The following is a 17,273-nucleotide window of genomic DNA, read 5'->3' on the forward strand; positions in this document are numbered from 1 at the left end:
GAACCTTCTAACAATACTGAAAATAATGTGTGCTTTGTGGAGCCTGCACCATCACTAACTGCACTCCCTGAAGAAATACTGTCTAATTTTAGAAAAGCGATTTCATAGAGAAGCAGACAGAAGGGTCTACAATATGCGTTTGAGGGATATATCCAGGATGTCAAACTGACTCAGTAGCGAAAACAGGCCAAAAAAATGAAAGAGAAAGTCTACAGATCACAGAATAAAAACGAACCACCACACCACCTGGCGATCCAGACAGAAGACAGTGAAATAAAGGAGCAGCCTTGTTCCTGTAAAGCAGGGTTGGTCTGTATTCACTGTTATGGTCATTAAAAAGCAAAAGCAGAAATGATGTAAGTTTTTGCACTGTTCTGATCAGACTTATCCATCTCCACGGCCTCTAGAAGGCCCTAAAAATCAACAGTGTGCCAGCCCAGTCCTTCACAAACTTGCCACAACCCTTCAGTCTGCCTCTCTGAAATTGCTTTTCTGTTTTTCCAAAAACTAAACAATATTTCTTTAGGGAGTTGAATTATTGAGCTGGGATTTATTGGGCTCAAAAGAAAATTTATATCTTTCCAACCGCTACAGGTAATGAGTATCACTATTACACTTGTCCCAGGCACATTGTTAAACCATGACTAGCTTAAAATCCACCAAACCAGCCTGAAAATGAAAAAAAAAAAAATGATAGCATGACAGTCCATAGAGCACAGCTGTGTCGTTGTTGAACCCTGATCAGAGCTGGCTGATGCTATGCCGTGTTTGGCCAGTGTGTATTCAAGGACAGGACCAGCTATGTTGTTGTTTTCAGCTCTTTGTGTTTCTCAATTTTTTTTTTTATTTTTTTTTTTAGTTCTCTCTGGATATGAGCTGAACATTCACAACGGAGGAATTTGTGAAGTCACTTGAGTGCAACAGATGAGGAAAGTGGTGGCACTGAGCTGAAAAGACCACAGTCTTAATCAAAAAGAGAACATAATGAGAAATGTAAGAAAACAAGCCATGGCTGGTTTAGCTTAGGTAGTAGTGTGAAGGCACATAGCTTAGCAAAGTTTGTCTTAAGGTCAAATAGTACTTCTGTGTTCATGTGTTGCCACTGCTATGCTCTAGTGCCCCATGCCAGCATGAGCAGTTTTAGTTCTGCGTTGGAAGGTCTGTTCGCACACTGATCTATTCGCTGAAACACAGGAGAGAAGTGTCAAGATTAATCCTGCACTAATGCACAGATGACAATGGAAGCCTACATGTTTACATTCTCTGCAAGCGATTTTCTGGGATTTTTCTCACCATGAGTTTAGCAACATCTCGCAGTCTGTATAATTTGGGGATGAATTGGAAACATCAGAACATATTTGCAAACCTCGGTTCAAGACAGACGACAACAGGCATCTTGTTGTCTTCACTCAGTGGAAATCAGCTCGCCAAACACAGAGGAACAAAACTAGTCTAGTGGACCAATCGCAGATCTTGTGGTTTTGCATCACCCTACATTCACTTTATTTTTGGAGAGGTGCCTTTGTGGGAAACAGTCGGCATTGCTAGGGCAGAATTTTGATGCAGAAGTCTAAATTGACCTTAAGTTTGCCCTTAGTACTGCTATGAGGTATACTTTTGGCAGGGGAGTGGCAGACAAACTGCTCTTGAATCCCTCCAGTGGCCAGATAAAAATCACAATACAGCACTTGTAAAGGAAAAAAAAAAAGTTATTTTCGACAGGTAGACTACAAAAAATATATCTATTAACACCAGGAGAGAGAAACATATATTCCCTATTATGGGTGCATCTGCTCTAATCTGTCCAATCAGTAATCTGCTGTTGGCCATGGAGCAATCGGGGGTTAACTGCCTCGCTTGATGCCATCTTGTCACTGTGTCCAGCTGAAAGCCGAGAGCGGTGTGTCCACATCCCACAACACTTATCAACTCAGTGCACATTCCTCTCACACAGCCGGCTGATAGAGAGGCTTGTGAACCCGCCGTCTTACATCATCAGCGGTACTTGTGGTTGTTGTGCCAGCAGATTGCTCACTGCTACCTGCACAGCATTGTTCTTTGCTGTCAGTTTTTACCTGCTGCTTGCATGCAGCCAGCTTGGACATCTTCCACATCCCTCTGTGGCATTTAACAAGAGCGGCTTGATTCTGTGATCACAGTTGTTGTTGTTGTTTTTTAGATGTGAGGACCATAGTTATTTTGCTGCACTTTTTGCTGCTAAAATGAACATTGAGGCTAATTGCAACAACAGCAGGCGTTTGAGTGAAAGGAGGTGTTAATTTCCAATATGGTGAAATGCAAATACCATCTACTAATTTGAAATTGCAGATTGCTGAGCAGCCTTTTCAGCTCATACTATATTTATAAACTGATTTTCTTGAAGAAAGACAAGATACTGAGTTTGATAAATCAAGAATAAAAATTATCTCCATACCCATGCATGATTGTACATGATTAACTGCAGCACTGCTGTCTATGTCAACTCTTAATTCCAGTTGCTCACACACGGCGTGTGGGCACGTTGCCAAGTCAATCTGGGCTTTATTCAACTGGATCTCATTGGAAAGCAGTATGCCTGACATGGAGTTGTTAGCGTCCCCCATGTCAAAGTATCATTGTTTGGTCTCTTTCTAATGCAATCACGGCATGGGTGCGTTAAATCTGAGGCTTATCCCTTCTTAATACAGTGATATTAGGTATGCACGGCTAAGTGTGCAGCATCTATTGTCGTGTTAAAGCTGCAAATGTATTGAAAGTTGTCTTAAATTCTAATTCTCAGCACTCTGGCATCATGTCCTTTCGGATGTGAGATGCAAAAAGTGCAGTGAAAAGCTGTAGCAAATCATGGAGACTAATTAGAATCAATATTTGAGGTCATCACAATATCACAAATAATCAGAATTTTTATTACACACAGGTGTACAGCTATAATACTAGGATCTGTTTTTATGCATCTTTATTTCAGTCCTGTGTGAACTCTGTCAGGTCAAAATAGTTGAATGTGCTCCCAGCCCTTTCTATATATACATGTACAGGTGTCAGCTGATTGGCTAAGTAGGGAAAAGGTGGAGTTAGATGGTTTGGCAGTCCACACCAAACCTGTCAGACTCTCAGTAAATGTCTGTTAAGGTAATAGCTAAGTACGACATACTATGAGAAAGGTCATAAAAAGTAAGGGGTGTTAACACATAAACCAGATTGGAGCTGAAACAATTATTCAACTGACTGAAAAGTAATTGATAAAAATCTTGAAAATCAATGTATCATTTTAGTCATTTGAAATACCAAATATTTACTGATTATAGCCTTACAAATGATAAGAATTATTTGGTTTTCTCATTTTCATATCATTAGTAAATGCAGGTTCTGCACACCATAGTGGTCTTCACACACAGGTACAAAAATATGGCCAAAAGGAGGTTGTCCCGCACACTGCTGTAACTTGCAACTCGCTATTTACCAAGCAGATGATCAGCTGTTGGACATCCTAGTTATAGCAGTAATAATAATAAGTTTATTTATATAGCGCCTTTCATACATAAAATGCAGCTCAAAGTGCTGTACAGTATGGCATTACAAACATAACACAATAGCACCAGCTCTAACTAACACAGTACTACCACTGTTCTACGAATCATTGCCAAAAAAAAATATTCTTCTGTTTTGGCCTGTTGGTCAGAATAAGAAAGCCATTAGACAACATTGCTTTTAGCATGATAGCCATTTGTAAGTCAATCAGTCAATCAAAAAATAAGCCGATTTATCGGCAATGAGAATAATTGTTTGCTGCAGCCCTAATGCAGATACCAGTAAAAACAATCCATGTATAAAATATGTATCAGTGCCCAATAAACCATTAAGCATGGATTTAATATGGACCACAGGAAGACTAGCCACCACTTGTGGAAGCTAATGGAGATTTGAATGACAGAATAAAGTAAATGATCAATGTGGAAGCTATAAAATTCTTGTTGAGGCACTTAGCCCTCAGGAAACTTTGATATTGTTTGTATAAATTTGGAGAGCTTGTAACTGTTTTGACCTGACAAAGATCCGTGTAGAGTTGTAGAGTTCCTTGTGAAAAGTAGGGCTGTGTGATATGGCGATACATATTGTGTGATGGTAGAAAAATGTCTGTTGTTCCATATTTTGCTCTATCGTTCACTTAGTTGTGTCTCAAATCAACTTGTTCTGGTAATTTATTTACCGGTTTATTTTCTGTAGTTTTTGAAGATGCATAGGTTCCTCTGCACTGCACGCACGAGCACAGGAAACATAAACTAACAGCATAATTTACATAATAACACAGCTGAAGTTAAATTCTGTGTAGAAGTGTAGTAATGTTCCACAGCGGTGTGAGTGATTGTTCTGAGTGTCACATTTCACCGATCACTGCAACACTGACAGCAGTGTCAGAGTGTATTAACTCTGTGCCGATGAAGCTCAGATAAAAATTCACTGAAACAGAACATTCATTCCAAAGCAGTATTTTGATTTATTTCTCACCATAACTTAAGTGACACCTTGCTGTCTGTAGAATTTGGGAATGAGCTGGCAACATCACAGCAGATATGCAATCCTCCTCAGTTCCAGCCAGTTGACGAGACATGAAAACCAGCATCATGTTGTCTTTATCAACCGGCACAAAACACACAGGTAGTGCAAAAAAGTCTACGGGACCTCGGTGGCCTCACGTCGCTCCGTGTGCAGTTTCAGTTTTGGAGAGGTGCAGGAAGCCCCGGTGGCAGCCTCTGCAGGAGCCACACACACTCCTGCGGCGTAGCTATGGCGACGTTTTGACAGAAAAATAAATGGCCTCAGTAACTGACTGAAGAAGTGTCGCTCCACATGGCGCATTCACGGCAGTGTTGTTGCCTGGGAAAAAATGTGCCAGCATCGGGAAGCATGTAGATCGCTAATACACTCCTTCCATCATTACATCGGAACAAGCTGTTTGACAGAAGCATTGAATCAAGAATTTGTGCAAAAGTACCAAATAGAAGGAGAAAAATAATAAAATATGATAAAGTGCCTTTTATTTGTCAAGTATATAATTCAAAATAGGCCTGTCCATGTGGTCATTTTATTTAAACTATTTTTATTCAAGTAATTTACTGAAAATGTGATTTATATCATAATCAGGATATGAGATTTGGGTCATAATGCAGAGTCCTTGTGCCAAGGGCACATTCCCATCATCCACCTCTTCAAAGTCCTTATCTTTGGCCTACAAATATTTGAGGCATTGTGCAAGCTGCAGTATTGCACAGCATCTCACCAAAATGCAATTTATCGTATTCGCTGTGATGTTGCAGAATCACTTTTTACAATCAGTCCTGACTCGCAAACTCACCTGTTCAAACGGGACATTAAAGTAAACATTTTCATCAGCGCTTATCACTGCAGCGTGGCTGTATCTGTGTTCAGGTTTTGTGCTTGATTCACTTTGTCTCACCCGTCTCAGAGCCAGCCTCCCATAGTAACATGGGCGATCAACACAGGCTTGATCACCCCTAGCAATATGGGTGTGCTGCTTGTATGCAAACACTGTTCCGGGAAACAAGCTGTCACTTTATTTACAAAATCATAATAAATTTTGCAAAGAGGAACACAAGCTTGATTAAGACAAATGAGATTTGATATAACTCATCCAGCCGCCTTATTGAAGTAGTTTCACTCATTAAAACACATTTCACAGTGATATCATGTCCCTGCTTTTGTCTATATGTTAGCACAGCAGAAAAGTTGATTAAATTGTTGAGAGTAAGTGATGTATAAACATAAGAAAAGTAGCTGCATAAAATCATTGGAAAGTACAAGGATAAAGGATTAAAGGGTTTAAACCAGTGCCACATGATTTAGCCTGAAACATCTATTTGACAGTGGTGAAGAAGCATATGAAATAAATGCAAATGGAGGAAGAGCGTGTAGAGCTGTGGAATCACTTTGCTTTTTTAGTTGGATTAACTTCAATATTCAGGACCGAGCGTCTGTCAAACGGCTTGTCCCTTGCAATGATGTAGCTTTTGTTTTGTTGTCATCATGGTTTTGATGTAGAATCTGCCTCATGGTGGCTCACTGCATTGTGAACATCTTATCAACAAATATTGAATCAAACCAGTGACACGCAACATTATTTTTCAGCTGCAGGAGCTGGAAAAAATTTGATTACTCAGTGGCTTGTTTCATCCAAGAAATCTGAACGGTGAAAGATAGGGCTGGGTATCGAGAAGCGGGCCCAACTTTGTCCTTGTTCCAAATTGCATAATTCACCAGAATCCGTAAGCCTCTGCAGTATTAATCCTTTTATCAGTCGTTAATAATGCGGAACAGCTTCAGTAGCTGTGTGAAAACCTTTTTAGTGTGTGGTCTATCACAAATAATGACACAATTTGATATATGTACACATCATCACATCAGATGTAACACCCGTGAAGTTTGTATGTCCATATAGCTTGCTTTGAGTTCCACAAATGGCACAAAAAAAGATCATAAAGTTACGTACACATCTGGTGCAGCAAAATCCAAGTGGATCCAAGTGCGCTGAAGACAAATAATTGCAATGTTGGTGCAATACTGTGATATTTACCTCATTAGCTCCTGTGTTTTCCATTCCTCCGTGCTGTAGCATGGCCCCTGTTGCATGAATTACTCTGCTTCTGGCCAATAATAAAAACAGCAACAACAGCTGTTGCCTTCATATGCTAGAATATTGGAATTACAGGTACTAAAGGCTTGAACACACCAGTAGAATGTATACCAATTGAAATCCAAAAACTTTAATTACTTTTTCCATTTTCTTGTATTGTGTTGAAAAGTGAAAAGAGTCTCAAGTTTCAGAATCAGAAATACTTTATTGATCTCTGAGGGGAAATTGGGTCAGTTGCAGTTTCTCAAATTTTTAAGAGAAGAATATGTGATAAGCATAAGTGAAGTAATAAGAAATAATAAAAAAAGAAATATAAAAATATGTGTTAGAAATTTAGAAAAACAAATAAACTACACTGTGTACACCTGCATTAATCCTACTTGTGCATTAATCCTAGTTATAAAAAACTATGTACATTATGTACACATATGTGCTTTAATCCTACTTGTGCATTAATCCTAGTCATAAAAAAAATTTGTATTATGTACAAATATGTGCAGTAATCCTACAAAAATATTACAACAATAGATACAGAAATAAGAAACACTTTGTTCATGACTTGCACATCACTAATTAATGACTTGCACATCACTAATAACTAGGGAGTTAGGTTGGTGATCTTTTGTGCTTTCTTCTTTTTTTTTAATCATATTTACATGTACACTACTTTGAAGAAACACTACACATTATTGGATAACTGTTGTACAAAACCCATAACATCTGCAGCTCTTCCTATAGCAACACTACCTGAAATAATTTTCTTTATATTACTGTTATAAATTAAATCACATGGGAATTTGTGTGGAAACGCTGTAGGAGAAAAAGTGAAACCCTGTATGAGAGCTGATGTAGGCATGCACAGCTGTCGTACGCAGCACCAAAATGTTAACTTTTCAGTACACTTGTCTTTTCACTCAACTACAGTGTTCATGTCGGCCTTCATTAAACACGTTGAAACAGATAACACACCTATATTTAGGGTTGGAGTCATTGCTTCAAAATTCACCATGGCATGACATATATCATTCGATGCTGCTGTACAATAAAAACAAATCGAGCTATAAAACCGTACAACAAAGGGATTTAGTTTTTGCCTAGCCTGTTGTTTTATATATCAGTTATCAGCTGGTGACTTTGCATGCTATTTTCTCCTGTGTATGCCTCATTCATCAACCCCTGTAAGAGTAGAAAGAAATTTACAACTACAGGAAAATGAATTAAGTCCTAATATTTATGGCAAAATTGAAACTAATGAAATAGTTTGGATTGTGTTTGCACAAAAGGCAGACCCTGTGGTAGAGCTAATACAACCTTTCTTATTCTCTGTAAGAGCAGAAAAGAGACGTTGAGTCATCTTCAGCTAATTGCTAACATCCTCTTTCCGTCACCTTCAGTCGAAAAACGTCATGATCGTTTGTTTTTGCACCTCCTGCTCACAGTTTCACTTCAGTCAATATTTGACATTATCATTGTGAGATATATATAAGCTTATTATATCTTATATATGAAACTTCTCTGGAAGACCAGAAACAGAAAAGAGTGAGTTTCATAGTCAGTCATGGCACCCTCTGTCCCAAAATGCATGTGATTCACATTTCAGTTTTACTTCACTATTATCAGTCACTCGATGAGATTTGCCGTGTGGAAATGCCAGAATCCAGAGGTCAATTAAAGTAAAATCATAACTACATTTCTGCATCCTGCTGATAAATACTGTATTCAAATGAAAAGAAATATAAATAGGGCTTATGAAAGTCATGTCCTGTTGTTGTGGTGTTGTTTTTTTCTCCCCTGGGAATTTTTACGTTTCTCAACTACAATATTGACATTATGTCTGAAGTTTAAAGTAGAAGACATAAAGTTGAAAACATAAAGCCAAAAGTGCAATAAAATATATTTCTTAGCCTACTCTATTCATGAAGATTAGTTCTTGTGCGACTAAAAGCTGTGATTGCAATATTATTAGGATTAGCAAGCACAATTAATGATTCCTGTGAAGATATGGGGTCACAGTTACATTAGAAAATGAGGGTAGACACATAAAAAACATAAATACACAAGTATCCTCCTCTTGATAAGACAACTCTGCTCAGTTGATTTCTCTCAGTGTTGATGCATATTCACAAGTGAATGGATGGCAATATACAAATCAGGAGTACAAGAGTCTAAATGCATTAATGTGTGCCAATATTTATCATTTATTCATACTGTTGGATTTACAGATGAACATAGAGATCATCGAGCACTTTTGTCTTTGGGGCCCATTTCCATCTCCCTGTTTAGGCACTTGAACTTTCACCTAAAGACATTTGAAGTATTATGTAAGTGAGTGTTTAACAGTACTTCAGTGAGTGAATGAATGAAATGTATCACTTGCCAATGAGCCGTTACCAGCTTGTGTACCAGCACCTCCCACAATCAGAAACAATCACCTCTTCCAGTAGTCTGTGTTTTATGTCAACATTTGCATCATAGTCTCATTGACTTTCCACTGGGTTTCTGTCTCCATTTGAGTTATTACCACCGTACCACGACAGACCTGGCACAGCCTCCCTGCCAGAAGTCGTGCCAGTCGGTGATCAGGAGATATTTCTGGAGCTCAGTGCCAGGACTGACGGGGTCATAACCTTTGCTTTGTCTCTTTGCTTTATACTTTCCTGGTTGGTGTAGCGCACTGGCTTCCTTTGTCACGAGAGTGTGTTAACATGGCATGAGTTAAAGGTCTGGTAACCAATAACCGAGCCAACTACTTTGGCTCTTTGCATGAAAACACATCATGTTCACATCTTACACACAGTTTTTTTTCAATTTCTATTATGTCATCTGGTTATTCCCCCCTGCAGTCCTGGTTAGTACAAGTTTAAAAGTTGTTATAGGCCTGATGTTGCAGTGCTCAGTGTTTAGGATTTTCCACCCACATGCCCAGTGCCCATAAATGGGTTCAAAAAATGTGACTCAGCAGTAAAATGACCGCTTTTTCATAGTTGTAATCACTTTAGTGCTATAGATTGTTTGACACTCTCAATTTACACAGCATCAAAATGAATGAAACAAAGCATAGAGCATGAACTTGTAAAAACTGAGTAAATCTGAAACATCTGACTTTAAACATACCTAAATTTCAAAATTGTTAATTGGTCCTGTTGCACCTGCTGTATTGTGTTGATTGATGATCCCTCATAACTAAATGATGGAAGGTTTTTTGTGAATTTAACCAGCGCTGATAAACTCATGAGGGTGTTAAGCCTTTGCTTTCATTTGTATTGCTAACACATTAAACTAATCATTGGTGAACTGTATTTGTGTTTTACCCTGGTCATCTCCTTGTCAGGAAAATCACCTGCTATGTAACTCCAAAATGTTGCCAGGTGGATCTCTAGCCCATTTTTTCCGCTCGGTTCTGTGTTTTTACATTTTATTGCTGATTTCTGTGGCTCTCCATGTGTCCAGCACATTGTGGTGTTTCTGGTAAAGCTGAAAAAACTCTTAACAGCAGGCAAACCCCCAACAGGCTAACACAGCTACATCCATTAGCAGGACTGGCCATGCACTAAAAGCATCTGCTATACGCAGAACGCTGGTTCTGACTGTGTGTGTGTGTGTGTGTGTGTGTGTGTGTGTACATGCATGGGTTTATGTGCACTCATTCAAACTCTTTATTAATGGAGGTCCTGAGAGGCTGTTAGTGCTGTTCCATTGCTTTGGCAGCAGAAATACTTTAGATGTAAAATCCCAGAGTGGAGTGGGAATCTTGGATTGGGAATTTGGGAGTGGGAATAAAGAAGTGGGACTGCTTCTCTTTTGCCGGTCACACACTCTGGCAAGCTAGGATTGCATGGGTGGACTCCGTAGGACCTGAGACAGTGTAGAGCTTGTCATCAAAAGTCATGTTTTGGCTTTACTTTGCTGAATACAGCTGAATAAAATCAAGCAGTCCCACACACTGTCTGTCTTTCTCTACATTGCTGTTTTATCTGGTCACCAAACTAAGATTTCAGGACCACTAGACCAGTGGATCCCCCCTAAATTGATACACATCAGGCTGCAGACCCGTATGTGATAAGATATCATCTTAGGAATCCCTATCTGACAAAATAGTTATTATTATGTTGTAGATGTTGTCTATGTTGGCAGATTAACAGTGACAAGTGTGAAACCTATCAACAGAATAGTCATTGTTATACATCCTCTTATTGGGCTAACTTCTAGTGGGTAAATTATAATGTTCCCAGTGCACGTCAGTGGTTTTTTTTTACTTAAATTGATGAAATACTGATAAATAGCTTAGAAATAGCAATAGTTTGACTAAATACACACATCAGAATCACTTGTTGTGTAAGCTCTCCAAAACATCATTGCATAAATCCTTGCATTTGTGAACTGCAGTAGTCGAAACTCTCATTTCATTATTTATGTATGTATTTATTTATTTATTTTTACCACATTGTGGTTTTCATGGCTCTGCGGTCTTCAAGAGCCAAATTCAGCCTGGACAGAGGCGGCAGGGATTCACTTCTCACTCTGCACTTTCCCATTTATCAGAATAATTTGAGCTTTTGTGAAGTGATGCTGCAGGCAGAGTTTGAAACTGGAAGAAGGGCCTTTTAAAAGCGAGACCGCCAAACATTTAAGGTCTTTTATGCTTTTTGTAAACATGTTTTCATTCTCAGCAGCATTGGATCAGAGTGGAAATCAGCCTTTTGCAGCTAGTAAACAGTGTGATAGCCAGCCCAGTCAGTTGCACTGGTGAAGTGAGCTAGTTTTACTTTGGGTGGAGAGAGGTTGTACCAGGACAGGACTGCAGTTGGAAATTATCGATAAGAGAAAGCTGTGTGTGTGTGTATGTGTGTGTTGGTTCAGTGAGACTTATCCCCTGCCCTGAGGCCACCGTGTCACTTTCCCAGCAGACTTTCGTTTTCTGCATCGGTCATATACTCCTCCTTCAGTTGCATGTGTACTCAATGCTTTAAGTGGCTGATTAATCTCCGCCCTGCACCATATCTGCACCGGCCTCTGTATGCACTGCCAGGCTGTGTGTGTGTGTGTGTGTGTGTGTGTGTGTGTGTGTGTATGTGTATTCTTTTGTGTGTGTGTATCCTTTAGAGCTTAAGTGAGAGCATGAGCATGTGAACTGTTGTACAATATGCATGTGTGTCTGTGTGTGTGACGGACACACCCATAGCTCGTCCGTTAGAGAGCATAACGTAAGGCTTTCTCCAGGTAACACACACTTCTTTTTAAGGTCATCATGTTGGAGGAAATTGTTAGGAAGTGACATCAAGTCCCAGCATGCATCAGGGCCTGTATAGAGTACCGGATGAGTCATCACAGTGTAAATAAGCGGCGTGGCTAGGTCACATGCTGCCTCAACTCATAACAAAGGAGTGTGCATTGAGTTAGTCAGTACACTGTAGAGCTGTAACAGGCCATATGCGCTCATTCACTCATGCACATATGCATATGAGGAAGACCTGCTGATTAAAAAAAAAAAAAAAAAAAAACTTTAATTGTACACACCTATGTACATACATGGCAGACACACACACACACACACTCACATACACACACCTATCTATGCTACGTGCAGAAGCTCACACACCGAAACCATGTGGAGATTTCATTAACTTCTCTCGAACTGTTGTGGAGGCCTTGAAAGTACACAGAGATTGTTGATGTGTTTTTACTTCCCATTTCCTTGTAATATCACAGGATTTTTCCAGTGTCTGTCCCTCGATTCCAAGTGAGTGATCTCCCAATCTAAGTTACTGACTCTTGGCCTTTTGGGACTTGGACCACCAAAAAAATACAAGCAAACTGAAGCCTGCGTTTTTATTTTTATTTTTATTTTTTCAGGCCCAAACGTGCTGAATTTTGAACTTTGACGGCAATTTATCATAACAGGAAGGGCTTTATTTAAATAAATGAAATATGCTGGCTTGTATTTAATAAAACAAACATGCTGCTCTTCCACAGGACGCAGAAATGTAGTCATTCACAGGCATGATCAGTGTCACGTTTTTACACAGCTGCACAGGGAAGGCTTTGAATTGACATAACAACAAGATTTTAAATGTGGACGTCCCGAGTCCATATCAGATCAGTATCGGGGCCCAATCCAGGCAATTTTATGTGACTGGGATCAGCTACGAAACACCCAATCAAATTCTGAGCAGTCTAATTTGCATCTTCTGACAAATGTACATCAGCTGTTCTAAGATGCATTGCCACAAGTTGTCATTTCCTTACTTTTCCACACCTTTTCTCATAAATACTTCTCATACAAACCCGCTAATCTAAATAGGCACTTAAAGAGACGTGGTGTTTTCAGTATTTACTAAAATTAGCTCCACCTGCCTATACAGTTTGACTGACTTCAGTGTACATGTTCAGTGCCTTCATCAGTTCATACATACAGTGTGCACTAAATACTGAATGAATGACTCAGATCGGGAACAGAAAAGTTGATCAGGCCATCCCAAATTTATAGGGTATATGTTCCTAACCTGTTCCTAATCTATAGGCTCACATTGCTGCTTAATTTGAGTAGTAGATAAATTAATAGATTAGCAGCAGATTAAAAAGGAAAGCAAAGGTCCTAATGAGAGTATGGCAGCCGGCGCCCCTTCTCTATGTTTCACTGATGCTCGTGTGTTCAGTCGATGGCAGAACCTTTTGGACGAGTCAGGGCTCAGGGATGAAGTGCAGAAGAAATGAAGCTCTTGGGTTTACTGACTGCATCACAGAAAACTCAAAGCATGGGAGGGAAGAGCCTGACTCCCCCTTCCTCCCTCCCTCCCTCCCTCCTCTCAACCCACGGGCTTCTACATTTCTTTAGTTCGCTCGGGAGAGGGGATGACTTGAGAGTTTCCCTGTGTGTTTTGGGAGCTGGCCTACTTTCTGTTTGTGTATTGTGTCTGTGTGTCTGTGCTTCTGTTTTGGTTCCCTGGGTAAAGGCCCGCAGGCTCTGTTGTTTTCTCTGAGTGACGCAGCATTCAGACCAAACCATCCAGGCCTCTCCTTTATTTAGCATGGGATAATATTTCTCTCTGTGCCGGTTTTATGCTAGATTTCTGTCCTTTGTATCGGGTGGATAAAGTGTATTCTCTGTGCAGATGAATGCTGCCATTAAGCAGCCAGCAGAGCTTCAGATGGAGCTAAAGCTGAAAGGGAGGCTTATATAAGTCGGCCTTTGTCGTGTCATTGTGCCGTTGTGATGAGCCGGGCTGCGGCCAGCACTGCCAATGGCCTCGTTAACCAGCGGCAAATCAGCATTTCGGCTAATTTCACTAATGCTTAATGGGCAGATAGGGAGCCTTTTACAAGACTAGCCCAAGAATACATATACATGGAAAGAGACATAGTGACTAGATGTTTCTCAAACATCACCTGCCAGCCCACATGTTGCTCACCTGCTTTTACGTAACGCCCAGCACATGGCACTGCGCCGGATGCAGCTGTTTAAATGACACAACATCATTGAAGCAAGTGGCTCGGACACATTTGTAACAAGTCAAGTAGTGTTGGAGAGATGCTGTTCTTATAAATTGGTATATTCATAAATTTGGAATGAACCTTTTTTCTCCATTGTTAAAGCAATAATTATTTTTAAAATTAACTTTTCAAACTATTTAAATAACCACTGAATAACACTGGAGTTAATAATTAGACTGATTGTGTAGCACTGGTTAGTAGTTGTTTACTTTCTTTGGCTAGCTTCCCTTCATTTGATCTTCCTCCAAACACAGCAGTTCTTACACTGACTGCGGTTTTCTGTGACACCGTCAGAGGCGTTTAACGACAGTTTTTGTGTGGCCGAGTCCCTGCACACAAACCTCTAAAATATTCCCTGACTCTGTGTTTATTTATCATGCACATGTGATAAACTATCAGGAAAAAATAACTTGCAGATTGTGCAGGTGAATTTATAAAAAGAGTCCAAGAAGCTCACAAAAAAACCTCCTGCCCTAAAATGGGAAACAAACAGAAAACAAATCAAGATGACCAGCACTGACCTCTCCGTCTTCTCGCTGTGTCTCTGCAGGGGGCAGTGAGGGTCAAGGTCGCATTCTCCAGCGGTTTCCTGAGAAAGACTGGGAGGACAACCCGTTCCCACAAGGCATAGAGCTGGTACGTCAAACTACACACTCACACACTTCCAGATATCATCTGTGTATTTCAGTGATCTGAGCATTGCAGCTGTAACTTTATTCCGGTTATAGTAAACAATGGAGTCAGGTTACACAATAACATCTGGCTGTATTAACATGGTTACAGATGCTCTTGGTTTCTTTGTCTGTCCATCTGCACCTGTTGATGTTATCACCGTCTGCCATGACAGCAGATCTGTCTGTCAGAGGTCGGAGGTCAAACAGCACCTGATCATTCTATTAAATCCTATATGCACGTCGTGTTTGTATTCAGCGAATGCATTTCCATCACAAAATGATCACAATTTTTAATCAAATAAAAGCGTATCCGATTTCATTCTACATTTGCTGTTTCCATCAATTGTTTTTTAATTTGATATTGCAAAATACATATAAATAGTGTTGATGGAAACATAGTTATTGAAAATGCACATTGTCATCAAGATTTTTTTGGAACCTGAATTCAAGAAACCAAGGACCACTTCTTTGTAAAATGTCATATTTATTGTGCATTGTTTTCAGGTTATGCTCACTTCCCCTGCAGAATTATACAGAATAATGAACTGTCATGAAATCTCTGAAACTGAAAGGGGGGTTAAATTCATGGGAAAAAAAGTAACATTTATATAGGCCATGCAAATTCAGCATTTTAGTAATAGAAAGTCATGGACAAGTCAGGGAATATTATATGTGACTCAGAGTGGGAATGCTGTATTTAGTGCTTAATTTTTTCACAAAGTTATAACCATTGAAAGACAAACTACCTGATCTGGGATCCAAATGACAGCTTTACCACAATGGGAGCTGTTTACTCGACACTGGCTGCTGTGACTTTTTTTTATTTTTTTTATTTCACTTCTTTTTTCTGGCAAATGGGGAAGCAAAGCGGCAAAACTGGGAAAATCCTGGAATTTAGCTTTAACCCTGCTGCAATCATGGATTCAGTTCCCCTTGCTGCCAAATTTGTAGAGCAGGGTTTTGGGTTTCTTTCCTCCTGGGGCCACCAAAACCAAAAACATAAGCACTCATCATAATCTGAGGCGCTTTAGGTAAAAGCACCCAGCAAATGGGATGTATAATGTTAACTGGAGACCAGTCATCCAGATGGTGAGGCAACATGATGAATAATGAATATTAGCATAGTGAATGTCATATCTAACCAGAAACCACTGTTAATATTGACTTTCTGCTGTTTGCTCACCTCAGTCAACACCATAGCGGTATTGATTGCCTCATTATGGGTTTCATATGTTTTGCAAGTGTAAATATTTAAAAATCACATTCCGTAACATTTTTCTTTTTGTACCTACATTGTGATTGCGCTATAAAATGTACAAAACGCAAGTGGAATTTTTTTCTATTCACTCCGATCTGCCGAAGCGGTGGTGGCGTCACCGCTGTTGTACTATTAAAGCAGATGGAAAGTTTTCAGAACCTGTTTGTTGCGTTAATGACAGCCCAGCCCCACATGAGTCACAGCGAGGTGCACAGCAGGCAGCATGTGACTGTCTGATATGTCACCCAGGTTCGAATGCACTCACATCTTCCTTTTCCCCTGTCCCGTCTCATACCAACCTCCTGGTCCCTTTTCCCATGAATCTTCCCATCACTTTTTCACCTTTCTCCCCTCTCCTCCTCCTCCTCTCCCTCCTCTGCAGTTCTGTCAGCCCAGCGGTTGGCAGCTAGTCCCCGAGCGGCAACCTGCCACCTTCTTCGTAGCGGTTTTGACTGACATCAACTCAGAGCGTCACTACTGTGCCTGCTTCACCTTCTGGGAGGCCTTGGACAACCCGCAGGTGAGACATGGGCCCTCTCCCCAACGGGACCCTCCAATAGTAGCACCTCACTGCCCAGTGATACCAAAGAGAGTAAAGTGGGAGGGAGGAGCTGGGTGAGACGTGATGTCCACGGCTGCTGCCTGTAGCAGACCTGAAGTATGAAGCTATAGTTAGCTCCTCATACTGTGGGGACACTTTATTTATACTCAGTAATAGGCAGTGTTATGTTCTGTACATGCTGTGTGTTTTTATCAGGAAAAGCAAATACCTGAAAAGTTTGAAGACTGCAGCCAAATACAGCACACAACTTTACTTCACACCCTTTTCATACTTTGACACAAAGGACAAATTTTGGACCAACGTGTTTACCAGTGTTTAACAGACTTAAAGTCCCCAAAAAGATTTTGGCCAAGGCTCAATGAAGAAGACACAGGAATAGACCATGGATACACAGAAGACTAACAGCACGTTTTACCTGAAAGGCTCTTCAAGTATATCCTTTGCAGAAAGATTTTTGAGGACGTAAAGTCTGTTTATTGCACAAATAAATCCCACTTTTATTTTCAACTATTCTGGCATCTCCATGTCTTCTTTTCAAACCAATAGGCCTTGTGTACTTTTTATTGGTAGATAAAATAATATCTCATTTTTTATTTTTGGTGCCCAAGACTGCTTGTTTCATGAATTGGAGTGGTTAGG

At 40.0% G+C, this 17,273-nt stretch overlaps 1 protein-coding gene across 4 annotated transcripts in view; it reads left to right on the forward strand.

Moving 5' to 3' along the window:
* Positions 1-17,273, forward strand: part of sbf1 (SET binding factor 1) — an 88,194-nt gene that overhangs the window by 14,172 nt on the left and 56,749 nt on the right. For all 4 annotated transcript variants that reach the window (XM_030045858.1, XM_030045861.1, XM_030045859.1 and 1 more), the window contains exons 2-3: positions 14,691-14,776; positions 16,455-16,592. In XM_030045858.1, coding sequence (XP_029901718.1) covers positions 14,691-14,776; positions 16,455-16,592 — 224 coding nt within the window. The remainder of the gene's footprint in view (positions 1-14,690; positions 14,777-16,454; positions 16,593-17,273) is intronic.

Source organism: Myripristis murdjan, chromosome 23 (assembly GCF_902150065.1).
Source record: "Myripristis murdjan chromosome 23, fMyrMur1.1, whole genome shotgun sequence".
Lineage (NCBI taxonomy): Eukaryota > Metazoa > Chordata > Actinopteri > Holocentriformes > Holocentridae > Myripristis > Myripristis murdjan.